Source organism: Lycium barbarum, chromosome 11 (assembly GCF_019175385.1).
Source record: "Lycium barbarum isolate Lr01 chromosome 11, ASM1917538v2, whole genome shotgun sequence".
Classification (NCBI taxonomy): domain Eukaryota; kingdom Viridiplantae; phylum Streptophyta; class Magnoliopsida; order Solanales; family Solanaceae; genus Lycium; species Lycium barbarum.
Window position 1 is genome coordinate 37,552,152 of NC_083347.1, and position 15,307 is coordinate 37,567,458.

Consider the following 15,307-nt stretch of genomic DNA (forward strand, 5'->3'; position numbering starts at 1 on the left):
GGACAAATATGAAACTCTCAACCCTCACATAATCACCATACAACAATTTTGTATAACAAATACTCAGTCAATTGTGATCCTGGTATGATTATCTTATTCTATTCAAATTGCAACGGGTAACGGCAAATCATTTTCTGAAACATTTTTTCAAGAAAACAAATATGTAACTCTCAACCCTCACATCGTCACCCTTCAGACAGTTACAAATATTGAAGACTAACTACGTACATCCGGATTAAGCAACCATTTGAAACATCAAAGCTGAGTAACTGTATTAACACTAAAGCATAAGAAAAGAGCAGTAATATAAGAACCTATGGGTTCTACATTCTCCTGTGCACCTACCAAACTACAACCTAGCTAAGAACAACGAAGACGAACTTCATGTAATATAGTATGTTCCTTCTGTAGAAGAACTTTATACATTGTTAGTCACTAACTGATCATATAGACCACCACAATAAACAGAGATAACCGAAAACACCATCCCCGTTTCTTGATTTCGGCTCTTGAACAAAGCTGCTTCAATTCCCTTATCTGCATGATGAAAACGTATAAGTAATGAATTTATAGTTCAGAGCTAAGCCTAGCACATACACTTCCACTCTGGCGGCTTCGCGATCAAATCCTCAAGTTCAAGAACAATCTCACTTTGATATTTATCTGTTTCTCCTCCATTATTCTCATATATCATATCATCTTCCATCAGCTTTTCCCACAATATATAGTTCTCAGATACCATATCTGGGCTACCATTCCCCTTAGTTTTTTGTTCCTCAAGTCCTGGACTGTTTGAATCTTCAGATGAAAACAGAGTGTGTATTTCAGACTTAATTGTTGTGAATTCCTCTTGAAGACTATTTTCATCACCTTCCTCTATGGTTCCACAAGCCAACCTCCTCTTTTTCGCGACGCTACCGCCATTCTCTAAAGTCCTTCTCTGTTTAATCTTCTCCATAAGGTGTTGAACAAAGAGAGGATTCTTGAATGCTTTTGCCATAAAGATAACCATATATTTTTGCCTAGTCTCAGTATTCATTAACCTCTCTTTCACAGTAGCTAAATAGTTGTCTGTGTTCTCTTGTTGTTGTTTTAGTCTTGTGATTTCCATCTGCAATGTGTTTTGATCCTTTTTCAGCTTTTCTAATTCTGTCTCAGTTTCATTATCCTTGCAAGAAGTTAGCCAAGATTTTGCTGTCGATACACCTTGCTGAGGATACTGCTTTCTCCTCTTGATATTTATCAGCAAATGTTTCTTCCCTTTCTGAAACCCCTCATTTGCAAATTCCCATCTGTCTGAATCAATTTTCCTGAAACGCTACAATACAACCCCACAAAACAAAATAAACTTTAATTACACAATGAAACATAATCAAAGAGAAAATTAACCAAAAACTGCCGCACCCCAATCACTACTTCATTAAAAAATTGAGACAATGGTCAAAAACACCCTTTTTTTTTTCTTTTTTTTTTTTTAAGTTTCACATCTCAAACTATCAACCGCACCGCAATCACTACTTCACTAAAAAAAAATTGAGAAAATGATTAAAAAAACACACCTAAACTATCACTTTTTCGCGAGTTTCGCACCTCAATTGTATATTGAAATACATGGAGTTAGAGTTGAAGAAGGAATTGTGTTTGGTTAAACTTGCAAATAAAATTTGGAACACTACACATTGTTGAATGTACTTAAATACATTTTTTTTCACCTTTTGAGGTGAAAAGCGCGTTGGAAAACATGTTAATGAGCTGCTTTTCAAATTTGAAATACAAAGTTGAGTTTGAAATTTTCATGGCTAAACACTAATTTTTAAATAAAGTGAAAAATTATTCTGGAAAAAAAGACAAATACTAATTTTTATGGCCAAACGGGGTCTAAGTTTTATTAGACAATAAACCATAATCAAAGAAGAATTAACCAAAAACAGCCGCACCCCCATCACTATTCACTAAAGAAATTTGAACATTCCTTAAGGCATAATTTACTTCCAAAATTAGAAAAAGCATTTCCAAGATTGTAATAGAAAATAAAGTAGTACAAGTTGTATAGAAAAAAGCAGAATATTGGGGAACTTACATAGGTATTAAGCTGGCGGATGAAGCTAGAAAAGTTATTATGCTTAAAGTGTTTAGGTAGGAGATGAATAGAGAACTGATGAGGATCCCAAACAACAAAACTAGCTTCAGTATTACTCCATGAGATTATAGAGTCAGTATTAGGATCATCCACCATTTCAAATGTCTTCTTCAAGAATGGTGGTGGACCCACATCACGTAACCCCTCTAATGGTTTTGGCACTGAAATAGTGTCATCTTCATCAACAAATAACACTGGTTCTTCTTTAACACATACTAGTCCATTATTATTGCCAGCATCATTCACCATGGTGTTTTGGTCTCCCATTGTCTCTTGTTCCATCACTAAACTACTACTTTTTTTTCTTTTTTCTTTTTTCTTTTTTTGAGAATATATTTGCAGAGAAGGGGATTCGTATGTTGAATAAATTGGGTCAAGGTAGTATAAATGTATAGTTGTTAGGGCGGTGAGGGTGTGTACTGTGTGGACAAATTGGGCAAATAAGAAAACGAGATGTGTAACGAACCGTTTCAGAGTATATTGCCATTTGTATCTCTCGGTTATATTTTCCACGTCATTCAGTACCTGAATTTTCAAGAAATGTTATTTTGACCCACGCCATTTGTATATAGTTGATCTTTACTCGTTTTTCCGTGGCATAACTAATTATTGAACATGTACTTAAGGAATCGTTTGGTTTAAACTAAATTATACCGGGATTATAGTTATGTGATTATAATTTTTGAACTTATTTGTCTTATTTGGGAGGTGAGATAAAATAATTATAAATTTGATGGGATAAAAATAAGATGGGATATCCAAGATTAAGTTTGAAATAAAATTTATACTGCAAATTAGTTTACGATATAAATTTATCCTAAACAACCCCTAAGGGTGTGCCTTCTTTGGTAAATGTCGAATTATCATTGAAAATTTTGGTGTTTTGATTTCGATACTCTAATATTCAATATGGTATTTTTAAGAAAATTAATATTGAGTAAGGTATTTAATATTTATAAAAAGTACTCTCTCTGTCCTATAATAAATGTCATCTTAGCCAAAAACATGTCTATTAAGAAACCAATAATGCATTGTGAATTTTACCAAATTATCCCTATATAATAAAACTAAACTATTTTTACCTTTTGATTAGAGCATGCACAAGAAGTAACCTTTTGACATTGGGAATCCAACAATACCAAGTTACTATGTGGTTTTTTCAATCATCATTTAGATTTTACTTTATTGTCTAAGGGTAGAATTGAAAAAAACTAGTCAATTTATGTCTTGGTTTCCTAAGATGACACTTATTATGGGGCAAAAAAAAATTGACTAAGATGACATTTATTATGAGACGGAGAGAGTAATACTGAAATATTGAATAATATACCACAATAATTAATTACATATACAAGTTATATATCTTATATTGTCATATCAATATTACTTAATTAATTAATCTAAATATATACTAATAATTTTTTAAAGACAAAAGATAGAAATAAAGTCTGTGTTCATCAAATCCTTTATAGATCCCAATTGTGCGACTACACTATTGTATGTACACTAATAGAGCACCTCAAATCTACAAACCAAAACTTTGTAACTTTTACTACTAAATAAACTAAAATTTACGTTTTATATAGTCATACAAAATATAGTACTGTACAAATTAATATTTACTCATTATCATCTGCCTCTATCTTGATTGTTGGCAGTACTTATAAAATATTGTGACCCCTAGTTGGGTAAGATGTTATGTAACTGTCCAAGTCCATTGTTCCGATATATGAAATGGCTACTTTATTTTGTAGTGTTAGAATGTGTTATCAATTAAAATCGAAATGTATATCGTTTCAGCAAAACTAATTTATATGATACCTACTTAATTCGGTTTATAAGATGAAGTTGAAGTCACAATTTTCCATGGTACGTAAGTCAAAATCGAATAATATTTAGCGATTTACTCTACTTATATAGGTGCACAAAATTAAAATTGAACTTAAGAATATCAAATTGTACCATTGATTTAGTGTGATAATGACATAATATTTTAAGAAAATCAAAAATCAAAAAACAAATATCATATCAGAATTTTCAAAATTATACTGTACCGTACCATAAACGTTCTTTTTGTATACTTCAGATAATGGAAAAGGCACCTATAGAACTTTACGGCCATTGTGGAGCTGGTAAATTAATTTGTTAGTTAATTATTCCCTCCTTAGCTTTTGATTTATGTAGCACAATTTAAATAGATACATAATTTTAAAATATGAATTTTTTTTAGACTTGTGATCATAAATATAGTAGTATAACATTTGGATGGGATTTTTATTTACATTATATCAAGAAATACATACGTACATCTATACGTATCTGCAAATTTTAGGTATACATATAACATAGTGTAAGTATACATATAACATAGTGTAACTTGTCATTTGGTATTTATCTGAGTTGTAGTTTTACACTGATTAAAATCGTAAACCACTGACATTAGTTAAGCATGGATTAGTGCTTTTAGATTTAATTTATTGTTCTCATCTTGATTGACCCTTTTCCATTCTCAACTCGTAAAAGTTCAGGGTCTGTTTGAAATTTTTACTGTGTGTAGGGCCTTAAAAGAAAAGAACCAACAAGCACCAAAGGCAAGCTTTATCCCTTTGTTTAAAATATTCCGAGTCATAAATAACAGTACTGCTGTCAGGTGTCTCTGCTTGCAGATTGCTACGTTAGCGTATGCAACACATGCCATTTGGCTTACACTTTTTTGACTTTTTATTGGGTTATTAATCAAAGCTTTATTATGGGCCCCAAACCGAGTGGGGTCCGGAACCAAAATGCCCAAAAAAATCATTTTGACCCAAAGTATCCAAACATTTTTTTTTTTTTTACAAAAGTACTTTTCGCGCAGTAAAATACTGCGCTATAGCACTTCACGGAGACGGAGCCGTTAAGTACTATAGCACAGTACTTTACTGCGCTATACAAATGTTTCTCTCACATATAACGCAATAAAATACTGCGCTATAGGACTCCGCCTTAAAACCCATCGGGTTCCATCACTAGTCCCTCCAATGGTTAAAAAAAAAAGTTGAAACGCCATTGGAGGGGAAACCGAGGTGGTTCCCACATCCAAAAACGTCATTTTCTATTAAATTTTGTCAGGAAAGTTTAGATTCTCGGTATATTCAAGTCAAGGAGCAAGATTCTAAGTTCGAATTTTGAGAAAAAGCGGCGTACAACTCGATTAAAATAACTCTACAAAAAATCTTCGATTAAGGTTTTCGACTATGAACTTTTGTTATTATTTTGTTATATACATTATATTCTAAGCATGCTTAACATTTAATCCTTGCTATTTTTCAAAAAAAAAAAAAAAACATTTTTTTTTGTTCTTGTTCGGACTGGGCAGTGGCTTTTGCCACTGTTCCGATGATTTTTTTTTTTGTTTATTTCATTATTTGTTAAATGTTTATGAATTGTTAATTTGTTAAATGTTTATGAATTGTTAATTTGTTATATGTTTATGAGTTGTTAATTTGTTAATTATTTATGAATTGTTAATGAATTATTGTTTTGTTAATTGATTATTTGTTAAATATTGATTATGAATTTATTAGTTGTTAAATATTGTTTATGAATTGAAAGAAGTTGATTGGTAATGAATTATTATGTTGTTAACACTTTGTTTGGATGATTGTTATGTATTGTTTTGACATTTTTCGTATTGTGTTGTATTGTATAGGATCAAATCAGTGGTTACATAAAATAGGATCTTTCGTCGTTACATAACAATAAAATTAAAGTAACAATCAAAGCAAACATTTTATTTAAACTAACAACATAATATAATACAATAGGTAACAACCATCCAAACAAGTTGTAAATGATTATGAAATGTTAATCTATATAATTTTGAAAGCGTGAATATATATGTTAAATAAAAAAAGATTATCTTAAAAAGAATAGTTAAAGTTCTTCTTTTCATAAATACATAAGCTAACGAAAAAATGTAAAGTTTGTAGGAAAATATGTGGTCAACGAATATACTCTTTTAGTTTAATTTTATCGTAGTTGTGTTGGCTATTTGGTCAACTAAAAATATATCACATATTCAAAATAGAGTTCCAAACAAATATTACTGCTGAATTTCGACTCCCAAACTAATTAACTTAACAAGTCTTTGCCATCACATAATTCAAAAGTAATTAACTTAAAAATCTTTGCCATCATATATATGTCCTTACTATCACATATTAAATTTACTGCATATCCCATGTTAATTATTCACAAGATATAATACTACATAATTCACATATTCCCTACAAATTATTAATTAGTTAATATAATTTATCTTTCATTTCAAGAATAATGACTAATTTAGTTTGTACAGACCGGACTCTTTCATGGATCCGAATGTTCCCCCGGCGCCCGATGCTCACCCGGCGCCCGATGATCACCCGGGGCCCGCTGATAGATCAGTATTGTCTTTGCAAGACAATCATAGGTCAGAGTTATTATGGGCCGATACTATAGGGATATCTACTAGGCTCCGTCCCCGTAGGCTGCAGAGAGCGTGGGCTCTTTTACGCGAGCACCCCCCACACCCTCGCGTGTTGGAGATATTGTTTCGGGGCGAAATCTACCGTTGCGTGTCCGTTGGTCGGGTACAGCATGATTGGGCGCTCATCACGGCCATGGTTGAGCGGTGGAGGCTAGAGACACATACCTTCCATCTTCGCACTGGTGAGGCCACGATTACACTTCAGGATGTGGAGGTCCTCTTTGGATTGCGGGTAGATGGAGAGCCACTACACACTCGGTACGAGCCTCCTCCTGGTCAGACGTGGGCGACAGAGTTAACTAGGCTCACCCACTTCATGCCCGATGTCGAGGGCCAGATTTTGGGACAAAGTCGGGTTAAGATTAGTGCACTCTGCACTTATTTGGAGGGTCTGGATCCGGTTGACGACGGCACCCCGCAGGACGATGTTGATCGTCATGCCCGTTTATACCTGCTTATTATATTCGGGGGGCATCTTGTTCCCGAAATCATCTGGTGCTTTTGTCAGCTTACATTATTTGGTTTTCTTGGAGCATGTGGACCGCCTGGGAGACTACAGCTGGGGTGGTGCTGTTTTAGCGTATCTTTACAGAGTATACCCTGTTGGTGTTGTCAGAGATATGTGTGGATTTTTTGCTCTTCTCCAAGTAATATTTTAAGTGTGCCTTCCTTTAATGTAGACAAACCTCTTGAAATGACGACTTAAAAATCGTATTTTCTAATATCGCTTGCAGTTATGGGCGTGGGAGAGGATGTTATCTTTTCAGCCCGTACGTAGGCATCACCTCGAGATTGACATGCCTTATGCGAGGAGGTGGACAGCGGGTTTTGACCGGGATGTGGATACGCACTACAGTATTCTTCCATTCCGGGACCAGCTTGATCACATGACGGACGATGTAGTAAAACTATTTAAATTTACATTAATAATTTAATTAAACGTCTTTTCTACTTGGTGATCACTGATTTGTATTTATATGTTATGCAGCTATTTATATGGACGTCGTACGCTGCTATATTAGATGGTTTGCCGCCCTTCTGTAGGGCAGGTCAGGGGTTTTGGAGGTCGCGGTGTCCATTGATACACCTGGACATCATAGAGGATCACATGCCCGAGCGTGTCTTACGACAGTTTGGGCATACACAGAGTATACCCCTGATGTCCGTCATGAGCTCCGACACTACTAGCGCGATGATCGAGCTGCCGTTGATGATGATTTTCTGGCTTTCATGGATGTCCAGCTCCACCGTTGGGAGAACAGGTTGGGCACTTTAGCGGTGGTCGACCATTTGACTCCCATTGAGCATTACATGCATTGGTATCATCAGATCACATGCCGATTGATCGGCAACCCAGCTTTGCGTCCCCCTAGGGATGTAGGATACTCAGCACTCGCGGGGCAGTACGAGGCATTGGTAAGTTTATCGTATTTAGATTTATTTAATTGCATTAATTGTTACGTTTTAAAAATAAACTTTTTTTTATGTTAAACACAAATGTAGCTGGTGGCCGTACAGCATTTACGCATCTTGGGGTTAGAGCATATGCCTTACCCTGGGCTTGCGGGGCTTGCCGCGGAGATGGTACGGATATCCGAGGATGGTATCCGGTAGGCTGGCGAGATTAGGCGCAGGGAGGAGCTTGTTTCGGAGGCTGAGTATCAAGCAGCGCCAGGAGAAGGACCGGGTGCTCCCAGAGGAGGAGACCGTGCTGGCAGAGGACGCCGTGCGCGTAGAGGATGTTGCGCTGCTGCTAGAGGACCTGGTGGTGGAGGACACCATCTGGTAGATGAGGCGGATGAGGCCGATCCCATTCCAGAGGGCGTTCACGGTCTAGTCCATCCGCAGCCGTTCCAGGCCAGTGGCAGATCACCTGGGGACTCAACTACGTTTATGCCGGTGCTCTTACTTGCTGAGATACCGGGTCTTCATCATAGCCGAGCCAGAATGCATACATGGAGGAGCGTGATAACGTTGATTGGGCGGCGTTACGCGCTTCATTAGCTGATGAGAGGCCTGTGAGGAATTTAGAGGGAGCCAGGATTCTTGACTTCGATGAGTTTTTGATCCCGGTTAGTATTTAAAATACTTATTTGTTACTTTAAAATTATTTATTTTAAATATATATATGTTACTCATTATTTAGTAATATTTTATATTTTAGGATTCGACGCCAGCGGGTCCACCAGAGCCACCCACTCAGGCGTTTTCTCATGGGTCTGCCAAGCCAGCGGTGTCTTCCCATATGACTACCGAGCCACAGGTAAGCTTTTTATTAAAAAAAAATTATTCAATATAAGGTCAATATTTAATATACATATTTGATTATTTAAAGTACTTATTTTAAATATGTATGTTACTTATTATTTTGTTTTTTTCATATTTTAGGATTCGGCGCCAGTGGGTCCACAGGAGCTACCCATTCAGGAGCATTCTCATCAGCCTGCCGAGGCAGAGGTGTCTTCTCATGAGACTACCGAGGCGCATGTAAGTTTTTTACTTAAAACTAATTTTATTCAATATAAGGTAAATATTTATTTAATTTTTATAACCTTTACTTGGACTTCGAACAGCATCTCGTCCAGGAGACTACCTCATATTCACCACCACACCCATCTCAGAAGCCTACAGACCCATCTCAGGAGCCCGTTGACACACAAGTTTGATTAAATAAATAACGTTAATGTATTCAATATAAATAAGAAATGGTACTAATTATTATATATTTTTTAGGTTCATCCTTCGGCGCCCGTGGTGACAACTCCTGACGAGGAAGAGGTCGAGTTTCCAAACCTAGCTCAGCCTAAGGTTCTGAGCGTGCCAGCGGGACTAGATCCCAAGAAGAAACACGTTCTAGTTAAGGGTGCAAAGGTTAGGGGAAGATAAGATGATCATGACTTGGAGCGCCCGGTTATTAAGAACAAAAAGGGCGATGGAGACGATGGCGAGGGCGGTGGGGATGGTATGAGCCTTAGGCCTAGGGACAATCTCCGCCATACTACATGTGGGACTCATCCTTGATAGTGTATATACATTAGTGTTGTACAATTTATCGTAAATATTATCTATTTTTTGCATATTTATAAATATTATCTTAGTCTTTATTATTGTTTATAGTTTCACATCCTAAATTGATAATAAAAAAAAACGTGACACATTCGAAATAAAGTTAAGCATTAATTTAAAAATAAAACGAAACCCTAAAAGATAAATAACTTAAAGCCAATGACTACAAGCATTCAAACAAAAAAGGACTTCGAGCACTTTTCAACCATTAAAACGACAATCCAAAGTATTGCGTATGAGCCTATTTTATTAATTGTACAAATATAACTAGAATTCTATATAAAATATTGAAGTTCGAGAATCTCAAAGCATGATTAATATACGGCTAAACTACGTAAAAAAGATAAACTACGTAAAAAGGAGTGAAAATGTAATGTTTTGGAAAATGGAGGAGTCCTATAGCGCAGTATTTTACTGCGTTATAGGTGAGAGAAACATTTGTATAGCGCAGTAAAATACTGCGCTATAGCACTTAACGGCTCCGTCTCCGTGAAGTGCTATAGCGCAGTATTTTACTGCGCTAAAGGTACTTTTGTAACATTTTTTTTGTTGGGGTATTTTGGTTCAAAATGGTTTTTTTGGGGGCATTTTGGTTCTGGACTCAAACCGAGTGTTTGTTATGGGACCCACTTCAGAAAAAAGTGTTTTTACGTATGTGGCAAGATGTGTGGCGTAGTTATATGCACGGCACGAGAGGAAGCTAGTGCCTCCGATTAAAGGTGTCAAATAGGCTAACTTGCTTGGATTGAATTCGGCTGACAAAATGAGTTGAGTTAATAATGAACGGATAAATGATTTTTCTAAAAGTTATTTGAGTTAAGATGGGTTAGATTGAAATGTGTTAAAAATGAATCATAACTCAACCTGTTGCATTCTAAGTTTTAATTTTATTGTTTTTTTTTATAGTTTGTTTATGTAGCATAAAAAAAATTGTAATATAGTTCTATATAACATATCAAATTAAAATATTTTTGATAAGATTTTTTATGAGTTAATTTAAGGGGAACTTACACAAGTGACTACACTTTGGGTTTTTTTTTAGGCATAGCTACACTTTTGTTAATTACATTTCGTAGTTATAGTAACGTGTATTCAAATTCAGTTGTATTCTAATTCGGTTGTATTTCGCTATATTTCGTTGTATTTCAATTCGGCTATATTTACACTTTATTCAACTTATTGTATTTAAATTCGGTTGTATTCAAACAACATAAATGAAAAAAATAAGGATATTCATCTGTATTCAAATTCATTGTATATAAAAAGAATTCGGATGTAGTCAATTCGGTTGTATTCATTTGTAACTACTTTTACATTGTATTCAACTTATTGTATTTAAATTCGGTTATATTCAAATAACATAAATACAAAAAATACAGAGATATTCAGCTGTATTTTACATAAATAAAACATCATATTTTACCCTAAAAAAATAAATACACTCAGATTTGAGATACAAGAAATAAAATACACTCAAATCTGAGATACAAAAGAAATAAAATACACTCAGATTTGAGATATTCGCCAGATCTGAGAAAAAGGATCCAATGCATTAACTTCATGACCACTTATATTTACTGAAAACCTCATTTTTCACATTTCAGAAGCACAAATTGCATTAAAAAATTTCTGTAATTATAATTATCTATTAGTGGTGGAGCACCTATATTGATTTAAGACGAGGAAAATTACCATCGGAAATTTCTGGTCCAAAACTAGTTCATCTAAGTGACTTCCCGTATATTACTTACTAGTTTGTGATCAGGTTGAGAGTAGGTAAGGAGAAAGTTATAGAAATCTTTAAAAATACAAATATACATTTAGCTTAAAAGATGAATTGTTCATCTATTAATGCATTTTGGAAAAAGAAAAAGTAAGAGAGAAAATTCTAAAAAAGATTATTCTGTTGGCTGGTCTTGAACCCGGGTCTCTAGATTTGAGAAAAGGGGAGTGGTTGATGGCAGCGACGGAGATGGACGGTGGCTGGCTACGGAGATGGACGAAGAAGAGAGAGGGAAAAAGGAGAGAGAGTTGAGGGAGAAGAGAGATGGTTGATGACAAGATTGATACAGTGGAATGATTTTGAGGGAAGTGTATGTTAAGAGGTCCTCCCTCCGGATCAAAAAAAGAGTTCACTTAGTCATTTGTACACCCCTTAAGAAAATACTAATTTCTAGATAAAAATAGGTAATTTGACTAAACTACCCTCAATTAAATAGGCATTGGGATTTGATCATATAACACTTAATAGGGGAAAATATGAAAAAATAAGGTTAATTTTTTCTTGATTTGTTAAGTGGACTCTTTTTTTTATTGGATAAAAAAAAGCTAAGTGGACTCTTTTTTTTTATCCGGAGGGAGTATTAGTTACCATGTGTAATTGAAATATAACATTTAGTTATGAGATGTAATTAAAACAAAGTATAGTTACTAAATATAAATAACTCTTAATGTTCTTTACATCATGTAGAATTTCCTTAATTTACACTACGTATCTGCCCAACTTTTAAATGAGCTGACTTAAACAAGTTAAAAATGAGCTGAATCAATCATGTGACGAAATAGGACCCAATTATCATTTATATAGAGACTTAAATAGGGGTGTTCATGGGTCGGTTTGGGTCGGTTTTAGGTTAAAACCAAAACCAAATCAATCTAGTCGGTTTTTAAAATTATTAAAACCAAACCAAACCAAATATAATACATATCCCTCAGTTTGGTTGTAGTCGGTTTGGTTTGGGTCGATTTTTCGAATTTTAAGAAAATTAACGGTATTTCTCTTTTTCATGTTTTTTTTCCTACAATTAGGAGAGAACTTTCAATCCTTTTCTAACTTATAATCCATTATTACCCTTTTATTGTGGTAGCTATAGTTTCTTGCATTATGGAGAAAATGTCCTAAGATTTATGATTTTAATTAAGTGAATAATGTTTATAAGAAATACAAAAAATAAATCTAGGTAAATCTTATATAGTTGTTTCTTTGAATAAATGAGTTTGAATTCATGATTATTTTTTTTTAAATAGGCTTACAGTATAAAGTTCATTAGCCTATTAGAGATAAATACAATTTTGCTTGAAAAGTATATAAATTATTTAAAAGTATTTATAAAATCTAATATATTGTATATATATAATTATAAAAATTATGTATAAAATTTGTCGGTTTAGTTCGATTTTTTCTTGGGTTTGCTTTTAGTAAAACCAAAACCAAACCAAATATTGTCGGTTTTTAAAAATTCAAAACCAAACCAAACCTAACCCAAGTAAATGTCGGTTTATTTAATCAGTTTGGTTTAATTTTCGGGTTGAATCGATTTTTAATCAAACTGTGAACACCCCTAGAGACTTTTAAGTAATTATCCAACAATAGCAAATAATTTTCAAAATAGAGCAACTTAAAAAATAAATATTTCTTAATTTTAGATTCTAATTTTGTAAATATGCCCTATCACCTTTTTTTTTTTTTTTCCCTCTCATTCTTACAACTTCTCTACTTCTTCACCTTGTAGGCCCCAAAATTCACGAAAGATCGAAATCAACATCAAAACAACCTTAATTTCTTGCGTTTCTAGATTCAAAATCAAATATGAAATGATTTTCAAATTTCTTTACTTTAATCCTTCCATCAGCAACTTTAATGTAATGTCGCGAATCGATTTTGAGTTATAATTTCAAATACCATAGCAATTTATATAGATATATACTAACACAGAAATGAATACTTGTATCAAAAGCTATATAAATTGTACACTTTAACCAACTATTTTTTTTATCTCACATGGACAGATGTCATAATACTGAATATTTATTCTCTTTTCATGTATACACGTTGTCACACCCTATTTTAACCGGGTCGATTTAAGGAGTATGACGTATTGGTGATTCCCATTTATTCTTTTGTTTTAAGGAGTCGCCACCTAATTAATTTAACGGTGAATTAGGACACCTAGAGGTTAACTAAGGCCAAGTTAAAACTAAACCTTAATTAATAGTCTGCTTAACCAATGTGATTCTAGGTAAGGGCTCTATATTATCCTAAAGGGAAGGGGTTAGGCATCCTTTAGAATCCGTTAACTTACGGTTATCCGACCAAACTTAGGTTAGTTAATTGAGATTAAATATGAGGTTTAAAATTTAGAAAATGACTTTAAGATATTGCTGGAGTTTTTTAAAAGAAAATGATGTTAGTTGAAATAATATTTACAGAAAATATATAATAATTTGTATAAAGAAACTTTAAATGCCTTTTTAGAATAAGACTTATAAAGGTTATTAAGACTTAATACGAGAGACTATTGAAAACAAGATTAATATTTGTATAAAGGGGAATCTTAGGATGCTGTTTTTGAATAAAATTTATAATCGTTAATAATAGTTTCAAAGGAAGTGGCATTAAGATGAAGTTTGCAAAATATGATGATTTACCTAAAAATAGAAGAAGATGCGAACTTACACGATAAATATTTGAACGAACTAAACAATGGAGTATTAATTGACTTTGCATTTGAAGTGTATAAATGAGATTATGTTTTATTAACTACATTCGGCTAAAGGCTAAAGGTGTGCATAATTCGAACAAAACTTAAAGACATATTTGTGAAATATCCTTTAATTTTCTATTTTTTGCGTGTTAATAGCGTTTAAAACGCCTAGTATAATAAAGTATGATTTGTTGATTCAAAATATATGGTCAGGCTATTTTGAAAAATCAATTATTCTTAAAATAAATATTATGAGTATTTAGATAGTCTTGACGTAAAGACGAATAAAACAAAAGAAACGAGCACGAAACCTACGAAATTAATAGTTAGTTTTCCTAAAGTTAACTACTCATTATATTGAACTAACCCACTAAGGTTCATCTAAGTCGACAGGATAAAAACAAAATAAAAGGTTAGTCGCATGATACATTTTAAACACATAAAAAAAAAAAGAGCAAATTATATCAAATGGGCCCAGCCCATTTTTTGAGACTGCTGTTGCTGTGGGCTTCGGCCCAGTTCTTTTTTTTCTTCTTCTGCAGGCCACGGATTGGGCTGACACGGAGAGGGGATTTCGTTGGGCTTTAGCCCAACATCGAATGCGGAAGTGGACGAGTCTCTCGGACTCGTATGCGATGATCATGCAACAAATGAAAAGGAAAAGGATTAGTGCACGATCATCACACATGGGAAACTTAAAGACAAAGTATTCATGTACAAATGAAACATTCAACCCAAAAAAAAAACAGAGAGCTGGCCATCGAACTGATAACACTTGAAACGAATGAAATGGGCAGTGAAACCGAGATACCGAACAAAACAGTCAAATAAATAGATGCAATCCCAATTAAAATGACAGCAGTCCAGAATTAAGGCACACTTAGGCTAACCAATTAAGCATCAGGTCCTCAAGCACTACCAGTTTGCATAACAATACACAGGAATGTTCAATTAAACATATCGACTATTTCATAACAATGATAGAGAGAGATATTATATTCATACGGAGAACCAAATATAAGAAAGACAAACAAGAAGGGCCATGTGCAGGGGTTCACCATGTCAACACAAACAAGATGCGAAAGTGTAAAGCTTGCAATTTAAGCA

At 34.0% G+C, this 15,307-nt stretch overlaps 1 protein-coding gene across 1 annotated transcript; it reads right to left on the reverse strand.

Annotated features, from left to right (window-relative positions):
- Positions 1–225: 225 nt before the first annotated feature.
- On the reverse strand, positions 226–2,543 carry LOC132618340 (heat stress transcription factor A-7a-like). Its single transcript, XM_060333404.1, has 2 exons — positions 2,081–2,543; positions 226–1,318 (listed from the first exon to the last, which is right to left on the reverse strand). Exons 1-2 carry the CDS (start codon positions 2,420–2,422, stop codon positions 587–589), a joined length of 1,074 nt encoding a protein of 357 aa, XP_060189387.1. The 5' UTR covers positions 2,423–2,543; the 3' UTR covers positions 226–586.
- Between the last annotated feature and the right edge of the window lie 12,764 nt (positions 2,544–15,307).

What these genes read in the sequence shown, in the direction of transcription:
- LOC132618340 (XM_060333404.1), bottom strand. Translation starts at nt 2,422, where the DNA reads ATGGAACAAGAGACAATGGGAGACCAAAACACCATGGTGAATGATGCT. An exon ending in TCCGCCAGCTTAATACCTAT is followed by an intron (nt 1,319 to 2,080) that starts GTAAGTTCCCCA and finishes GTTGTATTGTAG; the next exon opens with CGTTTCAGGAAAATTGATTC.